Raw genomic sequence first — 17,829 nt, 5'->3', positions numbered from 1 at the left:
TTCGTTAGAAGGTCAGCTTTTTGGACGGTGCACCGCTGCTGCACCGCTCCAAACAAACAACTTTGCAGCTACGCGCGTTTCACCCGGGGTCCATTCGGGCTTCTTCCGGCTGTGTGTAATTGGAGATTGCTCTCCATAGCCTTTAAACAATATGCTCCGCCTTTGATTGGCTTTTTCAGGTACATAGTATGTTTTAGCCGTACAGGTGAAATGTCAGACAATTATCAATGTTTATCTTGTTATGCTTTAACCTTTTTCTTAAAATCACACACTTTCTATATACAATATTATCTCTATTTATACTGTGCAGTGTCCACAACTTCCATTTTATATTTCACTTATTTCTTAACGGAATTATTTTAAATCTTATGGGCAGCTGGATTAAATTGAATGCCTTAGTGTTTTAGTTCTGTATGTATTGCTTCAGTCTCCTAGAAATGAGCCAAAATTTAACTCTTCATTTAGGCCCTCTGGTTTTAGACTTTTTAGATTATAAATCCATTTGCTTTCTTTACATAATAGAATTTTATCTAAATTTCCACCTCTGCCTTTCAAGTCTACTATTTCTAGGCCTCTAAATTTTAACTGTCTCTTGTCACTATTGTGGCACTCTGCAAAGTGACGTGCTACACTGCTGGTTTTTGTGCATTTGTTTTTAATGTCTCTTTTGTGTTCTTTTATCCTTTCTTTGAGCTCCCTATAGGTTTTACCTATGTAATATTGGGGGCAATTGCAGCAAACCATATACACTACTCCTTCACTTTTGCAAGTTATACGTCCCTTTATTTTATGAAAGGACCCAAATTTATCACAGAAGCTTTTTCCTACCAGCATATTTGCGCAAACTGAGCAGTGTGAGCATTTAAAATTCCCATTCTTTTTATCAGTTAACCAGTTTCCTGTATTTTTATTTTTATTCTCAAAGTGGCTCTGAACTAGAAAATCTTTTAAATTTGGTGCTCTTTTTGGAGTCATAAGTGGGGATTCTCCTACCAATTTGCCTATTGATTTGTCAATCCATAAAATGTGCCAGTGTTTATATAGAATTGAACGGATATTCTGCCATTTATGGTTGTATGTTCCTATAAAACGAATTAAGGGTGATTCCGTTGTGTCACCCGCTTTTTCATACAATAAATCATCCCTCTCCTTACTTTTAGTCTTATTGAATGCTTTTTTTAGGCATTGTTGTGTGTAGCCTCTTGCTTTGAATCTTTTATTTAGATTACCTGCTTCAATTTTAAATTGTTCAATATCAGAGCAGTTCCTTTTGTGTCTTAAAAATTGACCATAGGGTATATTTTGTATCAGTTTTTTAGGATGGTGACTATCAAATGAAAGTAATGAGTTTCCTGCAGTGTCTTTACGAAAAGTTGCTGTTTTGAGGCTATTGTTTTCATTGAAAATGCGTAAATCAAGAAATGTGATCTCATTTTTACTGTAAGTGTAAGTAAATTTTAAATTCCAATTGTTGTTATTTAGTTTTTGCATAAATTCTATCAGCTTCATCTCTGTGTCCTCCCATAGGAGGAACACGTCATCGATGAATCTTAGCCATAATGAAATGGAGTCATTTATCTCAGGGCTATTAAGGATTTGGTCAAATTCCCATTTTCCTAGATAGAGGCAAGCAAATGTGGGTGCACAGCAAGTCCCCATCGCTGTTCCTAAGTTTTGTTGATAACATTTGTTTCCAAACATAAAATAATTATGCTTTAAAATAAAAGATAACAGTTCTAACACAAAATTTGTATGTTTGTCATATTCTGAACCTCTTTGAATTAGAAAGTATTTTATTGCCTCTATCCCTTTATCATGGGGGATGCTTGAGTAAAGTGACTCTACATCAATTGCAACCAATAAAGTATTAGCAGATATACTTATATCATTGAGTTTTTTTAATACATCTAGTGTGTCTTTGATATATGAGGGGAGATTTAGTAAATTCGGTCTAAGGCAAAAATCTACATACTGTGAAATTTTCTCAGTTAGAGAGCCCATGCCCGATATAATGGGGCGACCTGGTGGTGGCAGTTTATTTTTATGCAGTTTTGGTATGCAGTAAAATGTTGCAGTTTTTGGAAATTTTACAAATAGAAAATCAAATTCTCTTTGGTTTATTATGCCTTCATTTTTCGCTTTCATTAAAATTTGAAACAATTTATCTTTATAAGTTTCAGTAGGGTTAAAGTGTAAGACACTGTATTGTTTTTTATCTCTTAGTTGTCTATGACATTCATCCACATAATCCTTGGTGTTTAGAACTACAATATTACCGCCCTTATCTGATGGCTTAATAGTTATGCTGGTGTCATTTTTTAAGTTAATTAATGCATTTCTCTGTATCTTCGTTAAATTATCAGATATGGGCTCATTTGTACTTAGAAGATCAATATCTTTTTCCACTAATTTAACAAAATTATGAATAAGGGGAATACTGGATAGTGCTGGCATGTACTCTGACTTTTTCTTAAAATCACTAAAACCTATAGCTGTTGTCTGACTTGATTGACCTGATGTTTCTTCCTGTAATTCCTCTAGAATTTTTACACTTTGCCTATCATGTATATTTAAAGTTTTTTTGTCTGTTTTGTTTTCAAAAGTTTTACTTAGAACTATTTTTCGAGCAAATAGATGGAGGTCTTTGACCAATTCAAACTTGTCTAATTTATTCACTGGTGAGAAAGTTAATCCTTTTTCTAAAACCTCTATTTGACTGTCAGAAAGATTTTTTTCTGACAAATTGACAACATTTATAGGTTTCTTTTCCTCCTCTGTCTGAGTGGGTATCTGCGTCTGCCTCTGCCATCTGTGTTTCCTCCCCCCTCTCCTAGATTTGTGTTTTTGTGTCCTAAAAAACTTTTCTGTTGTTCTCTGTAGGAGTTTTGTGTTTTATTATCATCTCCACTCGAGATTTCTGTTTCAGAGCCACTAGAGGCACTATATGTGTAATCATAAACCTTTTTATCCTGATAGTCTTGCCAGTCTCTTTGATATTTCTTTTTCTTTCTAAATTTTATTGAATCTTGAATTTTACGTAGCTCAACTTTTGCTAGGCCCATAAGCCTTTCATATTCATCTTTTCCTTTCCAAGCATTTATCTCATTGTTTGCTAATGTTAGTTCTTTTTGAGTTTTCTCTAGTCTAAGTTTATTTTCCTCTATCATTAGATTCATCCAATCTGTGGAGCATTTTGAAGCATATTCATCCCATTTAAGTTGGAAATTTTCCAATAAAGGATTATCTAGATTTGCCCCCGGTCTCTTTCTTATCCTAAGTCCTCTTGGAATCATTTTCATTTCAACATATTTCTCTAAACTAGATATTTCCCATTTTAGTTTTTGTTCTTTAAACAATTTTTTCTTATATTCTTTAAACGATTTATAGATGCTTGGATTTTCAGAGGAGACTGAAGCAATACCCTCGGTATTAGAGGGAACAGAAAAAGTATCATCTACATCATATTGCCACTCACTTTCATTTAATTCAGCCATTATATGTTATTTGTGTTGTTATTGAAAACTCTGCACAGCATAAATACCCCAATTAGGGGTTATACTTTAAACTTAAATTCTAAATATTCTAAACAAACCCTTCAATTGCTATATTTATACTTAGTGTGCAAGGTACCATAAAGAAAGACTACTAAAATAGTCAGAAATTAATTTTGTAATGTTGTGCCAGCACCACTAGTTTAGTAGATTTCACAGTTTAATATACTGAGATAAAATATCATGTGTCCTATATAGGACCACATTTCTCAGTATAGTGCACAGATAAGGGTATTTAATTAGTATACATATAAACAAGAGAACTCAGACCCTTATTTTTCTAGCACCCAACTATTTCCTGAAAAGTATATATGCTAATAGACAATGAAAGATTTGAGAATAAATAATACACATACTATTAGAGAGTGCCTTTTAAAGATTTATATATTGATTTTTGCATAACAAGAATACATAAGCATGACCCCTAAATAAGTAGAAAGTTCAAAGTCCACAACCCGGGTTGTTAGATAAAAATTAATGAGCTAGTCCATTCATGAGACCAATATTGGTATTTTTATAAATGCCTAGTTATCGGCACATTTGTAATCCCAATGATGGAAAACAACGTTAATGCAGGGACAGCACCATTAGTTATGTAACACTGACACTGTAGGTTTGTAAACTTGTATCTTCGTGCACCCAATGCAGATTATAACTGTATCAATCATAGCAGGAAAAAAGTGGCAATTTCTCAATACCACATTAAACTTGCTTTTACAGTTCTGTGTTGCGTGTGGGGATATTATAAGACAGGTACCTGCTTCCTCCATAAGATTTAAAATAATTCCGTTAAGAAATAAGTGAAATATAAAATGGAAGTTGTGGACACTGCACAGTATAAATAGAGATAATATTGTATATAGAAAGTGTGTGATTTTAAGAAAAAGGTTAAAGCATAACAAGATAAACATTGATAATTGTCTGACATTTCACCTGTACGGCTAAAACATACTATGTACCTGAAAAAGCCAATCAAAGGCGGAGCATATTGTTTAAAGGCTATGGAGAGCAATCTCCAATTACACACAGCCGGAAGAAGCCCGAATGGACCCCGGGTGAAACGCGCGTAGCTGCAAAGTTGTTTGTTTGGAGCGGTGCAGCAGCGGTGCACCGTCCAAAAAGCTGACCTTCTAACGAAAGTATACTCCAGTACAAGTCAAGGCGTGCAGATGCACAGAAAGAGCCAAACAAGCCAAACAAGCACGGAGTTGAAAGGAAAGGTGATATCCACGAAACCGGTTTGAAAAAGATACATTGGAAACAACGAGCAGGTAGATATGAAACCATGACACGTCACTGACGGAACAACCGAGGAAGCAGGTACCTGTCTTATAATATCCCCACACGCAACACAGAACTGTAAAAGCAAGTTTAATGTGGTATTGAGAAATTGCCACTTTTTTCCTGCTATGATTGATACAGTTATAATCTGCATTGGGTGCACGAAGATACAAGTTTACAAACCTACAGTGTCAGTGTTACATAACTAATGGTGCTGTCCCTGCATTAACGTTGTTTTCCATCATTGGGATTACAAATGTGCCGATAACTAGGCATTTATAAAAATACCAATATTGGTCTCATGAATGGACTAGCTCATTAATTTTTATCTAACAACCCGGGTTGTGGACTTTGAACTTTCTACTTATTTAGGGGTCATGCTTATGTATTCTTGTTATGCAAAAATCAATATATAAATCTTTAAAAGGCACTCTCTAAAAGTATGTGTATTATTTATTCTCAAATCTTTCATTGTCTATTAGCATATATACTTTTCAGGAAATAGTTGGGTGCTAGAAAAATAAGGGTCTGAGTTCTCTTGTTTATATGTATACTAATTAAATACCCTTATCTGTGCACTATACTGAGAAATGTGGTCCTATATAGGACACATGATATTTTATCTCAGTATATTAAACTGTGAAATCTACTAAACTAGTGGTGCTGGCACAACATTACAAAAATATATATATATATATATATATATATATATATATATAACCGCGATTAATCGCCGCGATTTTAAAACCCTGTGGAGTCGCAATTTGTTCTGAGAAGCAGCCGGTCAATCTAGAAATCTAAAAGCAGAGCCCATGCAGGAATGAAGAGCAGAGAAAGCCACTTACTTATATTTCCCCCTAGGGACGTCTGCAGTCTGAAAATTAGGGTATGTAAACATTATGGAACCTCCCACACAATCTCCTGCTCTCTGAGAAACAGCTTAAATACATAGCAGATGCAGTTAACCCCACGACTCCCTCTGCTATTAGCTGCTGGGTTAACGTAACTGCATCTACAATGTATTTAAGGCACAGCATTTCTGAAAGGAGCAGCCTCCCACCCCTACTGCTATATGCCTGTAATGGATTCTCTAGTGGCTACTATTTAATCACATCACAGGCAGCAAATTTTATTTTAACTATTTTGTGGTTTGTATTTTTATGCTCCAAGAGTGTATTGGACATTGAGAAACATGTACATTAAGATTAGTAGTGTTAAATAAACTTTTTATAATGCAAAATGAAGGTGTTATAGTCGTTTATAAGAAAATCGCGATTAAATCTATATTTCTTCTGTTATGTGTGATCAGTCCACGGGTCATCATTACTTCTGGGATATAACTCCTCCCCAACAGGAAATGCAAGAGGATTCACCCAGCAGAGCTGCATATAGCTCCTCCCCTCTACGTCAGTCCCAGTCATTCTCTTGCACCCAACGACTAGATAGGATGTGTGAGAGGACTATGGTGATTATACTTAGTTTTTATGACTTCAATCAAAAGTTTGTTATTTTAAAATAGCACCGGAGCGTGTTATTACTTCTCTGGCAGAGTTTGAGGAAGAATCTGACAGAGATTTTTTACTATGATTTTAACCGGAGTCGTTAAGATCATATTGCTGTTCTCGACCATCTGAGGGAGGTAAAGGCTTCAGATCAGGGGACAGCGGGCAGATGAATCTGCATTGAGGTATGTGGCAGTTTTTATTTTCTGAATGGAATTGATGAGAAAAGCCTGCCATACCGTTAAAATGACATGTATGTATACACTTCAGTATTCTGGGGATGGTATTTCACCGGAACTACTGTGTTAAAGGTCACTAATCCTTTTAATAACTATTCTCATGTTAAACGTTTTTGCTGGAATGTAGAATCGTTTACATTGCTGAGGTACTGTGTGAATAAATATTTGGGCATTATTTTCCACTTGGCAGTTTTTTGCTTTAATTGTGACAGTTTCGTTTCTCTTCACTGCTGTGTGGGAGAGGGAGGGGCCGTTTTTGGCGCTCCTTGCTACGCATCAAAAAATTCCAGTCAGCTACTTTTATATTTCCTGCATGATCCGGTTCATCTCTGACAGATCTCAGGGGTCTTCAAACTTCTTTGAAGGGAGGTAAATTCTCTCAGCAGAGCTGTGAGAATTCTTATAGTGACTGTGAATAAAAAACGTTGTTTTGTTTTCTTATGTACAAATTTAATTAGTGTTGTTTTTTACTAATGGGAACAAACCTTTGCTAAAAGTTGTGTTGTTTTAAAGTTTGATGCTATAACTGTTTTTCAGTTCATTATTTCAACTGTCATTTAATCGTTAGTACCTCTTTGAGGCACAGTGCGTTTTTTTGCTAAAAAAGATTATAACCAAGTTGTAAGTTTTTTTGCTAGTGTGTTAAACATGTCTGACTCAGAGGAAGATATCTGTGTCATTTGTTCCAATGCCAAGGTGGAGCCCAATAGAAATTTATGTACTAACTGTATTGATGCTACTTTAAATAAAAGTCAATCTGTACAATGTGAACAAATTTCACCAAACAGCGAGGGGAGAGTTATGCCGACTAACTCGCCTCACGCGACAGTACCTGCATCTCCCGCCCGGGAGGTGCGTGATATTTTGGCGCCTAGTACATCTGGGCGGCCATTACAGATAACATTACAAGATATGGCTACTGTTATGACTGAAGTTTTGTCTAAATTACCAGAACTAAGAGGCAAGCGTGATCACTCTGGGGTGAGAACAGAGTGCGCTGACAATGCTAGGGCCATGTCTGATACTGCGTCACAGCTCGCAGAGCATGAGGACGGAGAGCTTCATTCTGTAGGTGACGGTTCTGATCCAAACAGATTGGACTCAGATATTTCAAATTTTAAATTTAAATTGGAGAACCTCCGTGTACTACTAGGGGAGGTCTTAGCAGCTCTCAACGATTGTAACACTGTTGCAATACCAGAGAAACTGTGTAGGTTGGATAAATACTTTGCGGTACCGGCGAGTACTGACGTTTTTCCTATACCTAAGAGACTAACTGAAATTGTTACTAAGGAGTGGGATAGACCCGGTGTGCCGTTCTCACCCCCTCCAATATTTAGAAAGATGTTTCCAATAGACGCCACCACTCGGGACTTATGGCAAACGGTCCCCAAGGTGGAGGGAGCAGTTTCTACTTTAGCTAAGCGTACCACTATCCCGGTGGAGGATAGCTGTGCTTTCTCAGATCCAATGGATAAAAAATTAGAGGGTTACCTTAAGAAAATGTTTGTTCAACAAGGTTTTATATTACAACCCCTTGCATGTATCGCGCCGATTACGGCTGCGGCAGCATTTTGGATTGAGTCGCTTGAAGAGAACCTTAGTTCCTCTACGCTAGACGACATTACGGACAGGCTTAGAATCCTTAAACTAGCTAATTCTTTCATTTCGGAGGCCGTAGTACATTTAACCAAACTTACGGCTAAGAACTCAGGATTCGCCATACAGGCACGCAGGGCACTGTGGCTAAAATCCTGGTCAGCTGATGTTACTTCTAAGTCCAAATTACTTAATATACCTTTCAAGGGGCAGTCCTTATTCGGGCCCGGTTTGAAAGAAATTATCGCTGACATTACGGGAGGTAAGGGCCACGCCCTACCTCAAGACAAGGCCAAAGCTAAGGCTAGACAGTCTAATTTTCGTCCCTTTCGGAATTTCAAGACAGGAGCAGCATCAACCTCCACTGCACCAAAACAGGAAGGAGCTGTTGCTCGTTACAGGCAAGGCTGGAAGCCTAACCAGTCCTGGAACAAAAGCAAGCAGGCCAGGAAACCTGCTGCTGCCCCAAAGACAGCATGAACCGAGAGCCCCCGATCCGGGACCGGATCTAGTAGGGGGCAGACTCTCTCTCTTCGCCCAGGCCTGGGCAAGAGATGTTCAGGATCCCTGGGCACTAGAGATCATATCTCAGGGATACCTTCTAGACTTCAAATTATCTCCCCCAAGAGGGAGATTTCATCTGTCAAGGTTGTCAACAAACCAGATAAAGAAAGAAGCGTTTCTACGCTGCGTACAAGATCTGTTAACAATGGGAGTGATCCATCCGGTTCCGTGGTCGGAACAAGGACAAGGGTTCTACTCAAACCTGTTTGTGGTTCCCAAAAAAGAGGGAACTTTCAGGCCAATCTTAGATTTAAAGACTCTAAACAAATTCCTAAGAGTTCCATCGTTCAAAATGGAAACTATTCGGACAATCTTACCCATGATCCAAGAAGGTCAGTACATGACCACAGTGGATTTAAAGGATGCTTACCTTCACATACCGATCCACAAAGATCATCACCGGTATCTAAGGTTTGCCTTCTTAGACAGGCACTACCAGTTCGTAGCTCTTCCATTCGGATTGGCTACGGCTCCAAGAATCTTCACAAAGGTTCTGGGTGCCCTTCTAGCGGTACTAAGACCGCGAGGGATTTCGGTAGCTCCGTACCTAGACGACATTCTAATACAAGCTTCAAGCTTTCAAACTGCCAAGTCTCATACAGAGTTAGTTCTGGCATTTCTAAGGTCGCATGGATGGAAAGTGAACGAAAAGAAGAGTTCTCTCTTTCCTCTCACAAGAGTTCCATTCTTGGGGACTCTTATAGATTCTGTAGAAATGAAGATTTACCTGACAGAAGACAGGTTAACAAAACTTCAAAATGCATGCCGCGTCCTTCATTCCATTCAACACCCGTCAGTAGCTCAATGCATGGAGGTGATCGGCTTAATGGTAGCGGCAATGGACATAGTACCTTTTGCACGCCTACACCTCAGACCGCTGCAATTATGCATGCTAAGTCAGTGGAATGGGGATTACTCAGATTTGTCCCCTACTCTGAATCTGAATCAAGAGACCAGAAATTCTCTTCTATGGTGGCTTTATCGGCCACACCTGTCCAGGGGGATGCCATTCAGCAGGCCAGACTGGACAATTGTAACAACAGACGCCAGCCTACTAGGTTGGGGCGCTGTCTGGAATTCTCTGAAGGCTCAGGGACTATGGAATCAGGAGGAGAGTCTCCTACCAATAAACATTCTGGAATTGAGAGCAGTTCTCAATGCCCTTCTGGCTTGGCCCCAGTTAACAACTCGGGGGTTCATCAGGTTTCAGTCGGACAACATCACGACTGTAGCTTACATCAACCATCAGGGAGGGACAAGAAGCTCCCTAGCAATGATGGAAGTATCAAAGATAATTCGCTGGGCAGAGTCTCACTCTTGCCACCTGTCAGCAATCCACATCCCGGGAGTGGAGAACTGGGAGGCGGATTTCTTGAGTCGCCAGACTTTTCATCCGGGGGAGTGGGAACTTCATCCGGAGGTCTTTGCCCAAATACTTCGACGTTGGGGCAAACCAGAGATAGATCTCATGGCGTCTCGCCAGAACGCCAAACTTCCTCGCTACGGGTCCAGATCCAGGGATCCAGGAGCAGTTCTGATAGATGCTTTGACAGCACCTTGGAACTTCAGGATGGCTTATGTGTTTCCACCCTTCCCGCTGCTTCCTCGATTGATTGCCAAAATCAAACAGGAGAGAGCATCAGTAATTCTAATAGCACCTGCTTGGCCACGCAGGACTTGGTATGCAGATCTAGTGGACATGTCATCCTGTCCGCCTTGGTCTCTACCTCTAAGACAGGACCTTCTGATACAGGGTCCATTCAAACATCAAAATCTAACTTCTCTGAAGCTGACTGCTTGGAAATTGAACGCTTGATTTTATCAAAACGTGGTTTTTCTGAGTCGGTTATTGATACCCTGATTCAGGCTAGGAAGCCTGTTACCAGAAGGATTTACCATAAAATATGGCGGAAATACCTATACTGGTGCGAATCCAAAGGTTACTCCTGGAGTAAGGTTAGGATCGCTAGGATATTGTCTTTTCTACAAGAAGGTTTAGAAAAGGGTTTATCAGCTAGTTCATTAAAGGGACAGATTTCAGCTCTGTCCATCTTGTTACACAGACGTCTGTCAGAAAATCCAGACGTCCAGTCCTTTTGTCAGGCTTTAGCTAGGATCAAGCCTGTGTTTAAAGCTGTTGCTCCACCATGGAGTTTAAACTTAGTTCTTAACGTTTTACAGGGTGTTCCGTTTGAACCCCTTCATTCCATTGATATAAAAATGTTATCTTGGAAAGTTCTGTTTTTAATGGCTATTTCCTCGGCTCGAAGAGTCTCTGAGTTATCAGCCTTACATTGTGATTCCCCTTATCTGATTTTTCACTCAGACAAGGTAGTTCTGCGTACTAAACCTGGGTTCTTACCTAAGGTAGTCACTAACAGGAACATCAATCAAGAGATTGTTGTCCCATCCTTGTGTCCAAATCCTTCTTCAAAGAAGGAACGTCTTTTACACAATCTGGATGTAGTTCGTGCCCTCAAGTTCTACTTGCAGGCAACTAAAGATTTTCGCCAAACTTCTTCCTTGTTTGTCGTTTACTCTGGACAGAGGAGAGGTCAAAAAGCTTCTGCTACCTCTCTCTCTTTTTGGCTTCGTAGCATAATACGTTTAGCCTATGAGACTGCTGGACAGCAGCCTCCTGAAAGAATTACAGCTCACTCCACTAGAGCTGTGGCTTCCACTTGGGCCTTTAAGAATGAGGCCTCTGTTGAACAGATTTGCAAGGCTGCAACTTGGTCTTCGCTTCATACTTTTTCCAAATTTTACAAATTTGACACTTTTGCTTCTTCGGAGGCTATTTTTGGGAGAAAGGTTCTTCAGGCAGTGGTTCCTTCTGTATAATGAGCCTGCCTATCCCTCCCGTCATCCGTGTACTTTTGCTTTGGTATTGGTATCCCAGAAGTAATGATGACCCGTGGACTGATCACACATAACAGAAGAAAACATAATTTATGCTTACCTGATAAATTCCTTTCTTCTGTTGTGTGATCAGTCCACGGCCCGCCCTGTTTTAAGGCAGGTAAATATCTTTTAAATTATACTCCAGTCACCACTTCACCCTTGGTTACTCCTTTCTCGTTGATTCTTGGTCGAATGACTGGGACTGACGTAGAGGGGAGGAGCTATATGCAGCTCTGCTGGGTGAATCCTCTTGCATTTCCTGTTGGGGAGGAGTTATATCCCAGAAGTAATGATGACCCGTGGACTGATCACACAACAGAAGAAAGGAATTTATCAGGTAAGCATAAATTATGTTATTTTCACAAACTGGGGTTCTCACTGAAATTATTTACATGTTGCTTGCGCAGTCATGACAAAAATGGTTGTAATAGCTTCTCTGGGATCCCCTTTGTTTAGAAATAGCAGACATGAATGGCTTTGCCATTTCCTTTTGGTAATTAGAAGGCTGCTAATTGCAGCTGTGCACCACACATCTGAAATTCCTGGCAGTGAAGGGGTTAATCGGGTAGCTTGTCAAGTTAATTTTAGCTTTAGTGTAGAGATTAACTTCCAACCTGACACTTCCCACCCCCTTATCCCTACTTGATCCCTCTCAAACAGCTCTCTTCCATCCCTCAACCCCCACTTGTTACCACCATCTTAGGTACTGGCAGACAGTCTAATATGAAGATTTAAGGCAATTTTTTTAAATTATATTTTTGAATTTGTATTTGTTTTCTGCAGTGTAGAATACCTCCAACCTCCCTGATCCCTCCCAAACAGCTCTGTAACCCTCCACCGGGTCTGACACTTTTTTATATATATTTTTTTTTATATTCTTATTTTTTATTAAAATTCCCTGTAGTGTAGGTAGGGCCCACCCACCTCCTCTATTCCTTCCCACACCTCCCACCGGCACCAGCAGATGATTATTACAGACGGTGATGCACACAGTGTCACCGGTCTTTAACGATCTGGCATCTGCTTTCATATAGAACCAAAGCACCAATTGTGCTCCGGTTCCATATGAAGACATATGCCTGGAGCTCAGAAACTCAAGCTCTCGGCTGTAACTTAACAGATGAGACTGTTGGAGCTTCCTGCAGCTTAGACGTATATATTCATTGTGTGGTACGATAAGCAAAGTACCGCACAACGTGTATATATACGTTATTAATGGATTTATATCATATTGGGTTAAGGGGTTAAACTTGCATGATTCTGATAAAGCACTGGTTTTCAAACCTGTCCTGAGGCTTCCCCAACAGCCTAGGTTTTCAGGATTACCTTGCATGAGGGCAGGTAAAATAACCATGTTTATTAATCAGCTGATTATTTCACCTGTGCTCCAGTTCGGATATCCTCAAAATGTGACCTGTTAGGGAGACATGAGGACAGGTTTGAAAACCAGTGAGAGGGCATGTAATTTTTAAGACACTTTTAAATTCACTAAATAATTCAAAAACTGGTTCAAATCCTTTAGGAATACACAGGGCTTAATATATCTACAGTCAAATGTCCATTGACACTTCTTTTTTCAAATGTACTTTGTACTCTTGTTATCCATTGTTGAAGAAGAATATGTACATATCCTACACTAGTAAGAGCTAGTCGGTGATTGGTGCCTACACACATTTGTCTCTTGTGATTGGCTTTTTGTGTTCAGCTAGCTCTCAGTAGTGCAGTGTTGTTCCTTCAGAAAATGTTCAGGGAATGAAGCAAATTTGAGAATAGAAGTAAATTAGAAAGTAGTTTAAAATTGTTCTTTCATGATTAAGATAGAGCATGAGATTTTAAGCACCTTTCTAATTTACTCCTATTATCAATTTTTCTTTGTTCTCATGTTATCATGATTTGAAAAAGCAGTACTGTAAGCTTTAGAGCCGGACCATTTTTTGTTCAGCACCTGGGTAGCACTTGCTGATTTGTGGCTAAATGTAGCAAACCAATCGGCAAGCGCTACCGAGGTGCTGAACTAAAAATGGGCCAGCTCCTAACCTTTTATTGCTGCTTTTTCAAATCAAGCTAACATGAGAACAAAGAAAAATTGATAATAGGAGTAAATTAGAAAGTTGCTTAAAATTGCATGCTCTATCTGAATCGTGAAAGAAAAAAATTGTGGTTAGTATCCCTTTAAGGCTAAAACTGAAAATTGTCTTATCTACATTGCTAATCTTAGAATCTCCTCCAACTAATATTCAATTGGAACTATTGTCTTATGTAAGCTGGAATATTTAAAAGGATATATTGTCATGATCAATATCCATCCAAGTTTGGCAAAACCCTGTTTAATTTTTTGATTTTGCTAGAATAGTGCATTAAGGATACTTTTAATTTCAGTCTTACCCATATGTTTTGTGCAGCATTCAGAAACCCCTCATATTATGGATAATGCAATTTATGCAAACTAAGACACTAAGCTGGCTGGAACGTTTTGAAGTCCTTGAGTGAGCTCTTTATATAAAGAAAGTTTTCAAAACTAAATACATTCAGATAAAATGTAATTTCTTTATTTACTTATAGGGTGGAGGATAAAGACCGTATTATCAGCCTGTTGACTATTCCCATATACCTTCCAGAGGTTACCATTGGAGGCTCAGAGTATGATTCTGCATACTACCAGTACAGATCGGTAAGCAGAGGGGAAAATGAGAATAGGTAGAACCCCAAGGATAAAAACAGGGGTTTTATATTATTATTTTTTTATGCAGCTGTGATAACTGGTCTGTAAAGCAAAGGAAATCAATGGATGAAAGCTGTTGGTGAATGAGATTGGTGGCTAGTGGTGCATTACAGGGGCAGAGGGTGGTAGAGGGGAAAACAGAGGAAGATTAAAGAGGTATAGAGTATAATATTTTTGTATGATGGATTAAAAAATGATAGCCCAGAGTGAGTTCCTAAAGATGGTTCTTGTATTAAAGGTTTTTAGATATATACAGTGCTATGCAAAAGTCTTATGCCACCATTAGATTTGTTTTATCAATGGTGTGATCATATATAATTATTGCTCAGTCTCTTTATTAGAATACAACCAGTAAATACAGGAAATTTGTTTGCAGTATTAAAACAAACAATGGATACTCAGATATGTCCACAGTGTATAATATATGGTACACAGTGCTATATGCACTAAGGATCAAAATCCTAAATGGTCTTATGGTAGGCTCAAACCAAGGTCATGTATCCTATGCTGCAAACTAAGTCGGGACTACGTCTCTCTCACTTCTGCTCACGTAGCTCACAGGACCTCTCCGGTAGGCTCTACAGGATCACACAGTGTTCACGTTACCCCCTACGTCACCTCCAAAGTAATCTCTCCTCCAGCCCGTAAAAAGATGAATACCCGCTCCAATCACAAGCAACAGCCACAGGGTCGGATAAACTGGAAAAGTAGAAACAGACACCGGTGTTAGTGTTAAAACAAATCCTTTATTATATCATGCAAATTAAAAAGTTCACAGCAACATATGAATTGCTCGTCACGGGCGCAGCACTAACAGGCTTACGCGTTTCGGATGAATATCCGTAGTCACAGGCTGTGAGTACGGATATTCATCCGAAACGCGTAAGCCTGTTAGTGCTGCGCCCGTGACGACCAATTCATATGTTGCTGTGAACTTTTTAATCCGCATGATATAATAAAGGATTTGTTTTAACACTAACACCAGTGTCGGATTCCTCCTCTTCTCAGTTGCAGTATTAAAAAACAGGAAAAAATAATAAAACCGCTTCTATAGGCTAAAGTGGCAAGTATTTAGTGTGACCTCCCCTTAAACATGAACAGCAGCAGGAACCTGGCTCTTGTAAACCTAAATGGAATGGAACCCTAATTAATGTAATTGCTAACACCTATATTTGGCCTACTATTTCATGTCAAAATGACTGCTGTGAAAAAGTTCTATTACCCCAGGTTTGTGCAAGACATGCTTGAGCATTACAAACATGTGGTATGTGTTTAATTCATTGAAAGCTTGCTAATCAGACCAACTTTCAATCACATCTTTCCATTCAAATAGCATAAGATCACAGAATTTGATAGACATAAAATCATACTTTTTGCATCAGCAAGGCCACTCTCAAAGGGAAATCGGCAAACAAACTGGATACTCAATATGTGGTATTCAAGCTGTTATAAGGAAATTTGAAGAACCAGGAGAGGTCAAGGACAAAAAAGGACTGGAAGGCCAAGAAAACTTTCAAAATCTGATGAGAAGTTTCTAGAGTTTCTTCTTTGAGAGACCGGAAGCAGTCCAGCAAGGACCTGGCTCAGCATCTGGTAGCTTTATCGGGATTCCAAGTTGACCCTTCTAAAGTCCGAAGAAGCTTGATCAGGAATAGTCTTTATGGAAGGGTAGCAGCCAAGAAACCACTTTTTCGCAAGGGGAACAGGGTGAAAAGGCTAATATATGCTAAAGCTCACAAAGATTGGAATGAAGATCAGTGGAAAAGAGTATTATGGGGTGACGAATCCAAGTTTGACATTTTTGGGTCCAATCGTCTACAATATGTGAGAAGAAGAGTTGGAGAGAGATGGAAGAATGAGTGCTTGTGGCCTTCAGTGAAACATGGTGGAGGGTCTGTCCTTGTTTGGGGCTGCATTTCTGCCAGTGATGTTGGCGATATTGTCTGATTTGATGGGATCCTGAATGCTGAAAAGTACAGACAGGTTTTAATCAGGTGGAAAGTGCCTGATTGTGAATGGTTTCATTTTTCAGCATGATAATGACCCCAAACACACTGCTAATGCAATCATATTTGGAGAGAAAAACAGCTGATAAAACACTGACAGACATGGGCTGGCCGCCACAGAGTCCAGACTTGAATATTATAGAGGCAGTATCGGATCACCTGGACAGAGAAAGAAGTAAGACAACCTAAATCTAAAGAAGAACTCTGGCAAGTGCTGAAAGAAGCCTGGTATAATATACCAGAAGATTACGTTTGAAAACTTCAAGACAGTCTCTCCAAAAGATGTTCTTAGTGCCAAGGAGGTCAAAGTAAATAATGACGTTTGCCTGAAGAAGCTATTTTGTTCTGAAAATAGTTTTATTTTTTTATATTTTATGTACATATTTCCTGTTTTTCTGTTTGTATCTTAATAAAGAGACCGAAAAATAAATATAGATTTTCATTAAAACTTTGCTAAAACAACAAATCTAATGGTGGCCAAAGACTTTTGCACAGTACTGTATATTTTTATTTATTTTGTAATGTAGTTAACTTTTCAAACCTATCAGGGGTTTTTTTTACAAATTTACACAAACACCTGCATAATCACTTTTTTTTTTTACAGTTACCAGGAAGGAAGTATGCAAAAGGTTACAATGAAGATATTGGTGACAAAATGATTTGGCTTAAGTAAAAAAGAGTGATCAAGCATTGAAATATACAGTTTTGTGGAACTGTACAACGTTGCCTTCATCCAACGTCTTTTTGTTAGAAAATGGTTACCAACCCTGAATAAATTGTATTATAAATAAAATGTATTTAAACTATTTGTGGGTAATAAGTGTTACTTATAGAACCAGAAGCTTACGTTGAGAGAGAAAAATTTACACTAGTCCCAGATGAGTAAGAAATTAGTGCACAACTACAAATTTTACTTTTTTCCCTTAGTGTGGACTAATAGCTTCTTCCATTTAGACTATGTATCTAATGCAAACCCTTTTAATAAAAAAAAAAGTGGTAGCACACACTATAACTTACTGAACACAATAACTTTATTATGTTATAGTTTGTTACATAACCCCTACCTGGTGTTGCCTTGAAACAGTACTGATTTTCATAAATATATATATATTATATTATTACTAGGATTCTATTGTGCAAAAGCAGAACAAGTGTAGTACAATGTTGTTAAGGGTTATTATTATTAGGTGATTTTCCACATTTTTGTATACATTATGCTAACAAAACTTTCTCTTTTTGTTGTGCACTCACTAAAATATTCTTGCTTATCTTCAAGAATCCAACTTCAACCAATAATTTAACTTTTGCAATAATTTCACTATTGAGCATTGAGGGCAAAATATTTTTTTGCACAGAGGCTCTCTATTAGTTCTAACACTTCATTGCTTATAATAGCAGTCTGTTGTTTGCTAGTCTTTGACACATACTAAGGGATACAAAGTAAGCTTGTATAGAAACCAGATG

General features: G+C 38.5%; 1 protein-coding gene across 1 annotated transcript in view; it reads left to right on the top strand.

Moving 5' to 3' along the window:
- NDUFA10 (NADH:ubiquinone oxidoreductase subunit A10) overlaps positions 1-17,171 on the top strand; it is a 51,786-nt gene extending 34,615 nt beyond the window's left edge. Inside the window, exons 9-10 of the mRNA XM_053698886.1 lie at positions 14,200-14,308; positions 16,970-17,171. Coding sequence (XP_053554861.1) covers positions 14,200-14,308; positions 16,970-17,038 — 178 coding nt within the window. The 3' untranslated portion in view covers positions 17,039-17,171. The remainder of the gene's footprint in view (positions 1-14,199; positions 14,309-16,969) is intronic.
- Positions 17,172-17,829: the final 658 nt, after the last annotated feature.

The sequence above is a fragment of the Bombina bombina genome, chromosome 1, assembly GCF_027579735.1.
Source record: "Bombina bombina isolate aBomBom1 chromosome 1, aBomBom1.pri, whole genome shotgun sequence".
Taxonomy (NCBI): domain Eukaryota; kingdom Metazoa; phylum Chordata; class Amphibia; order Anura; family Bombinatoridae; genus Bombina; species Bombina bombina.
This window is presented reverse-complemented; position numbering and strand designations above follow the sequence as displayed.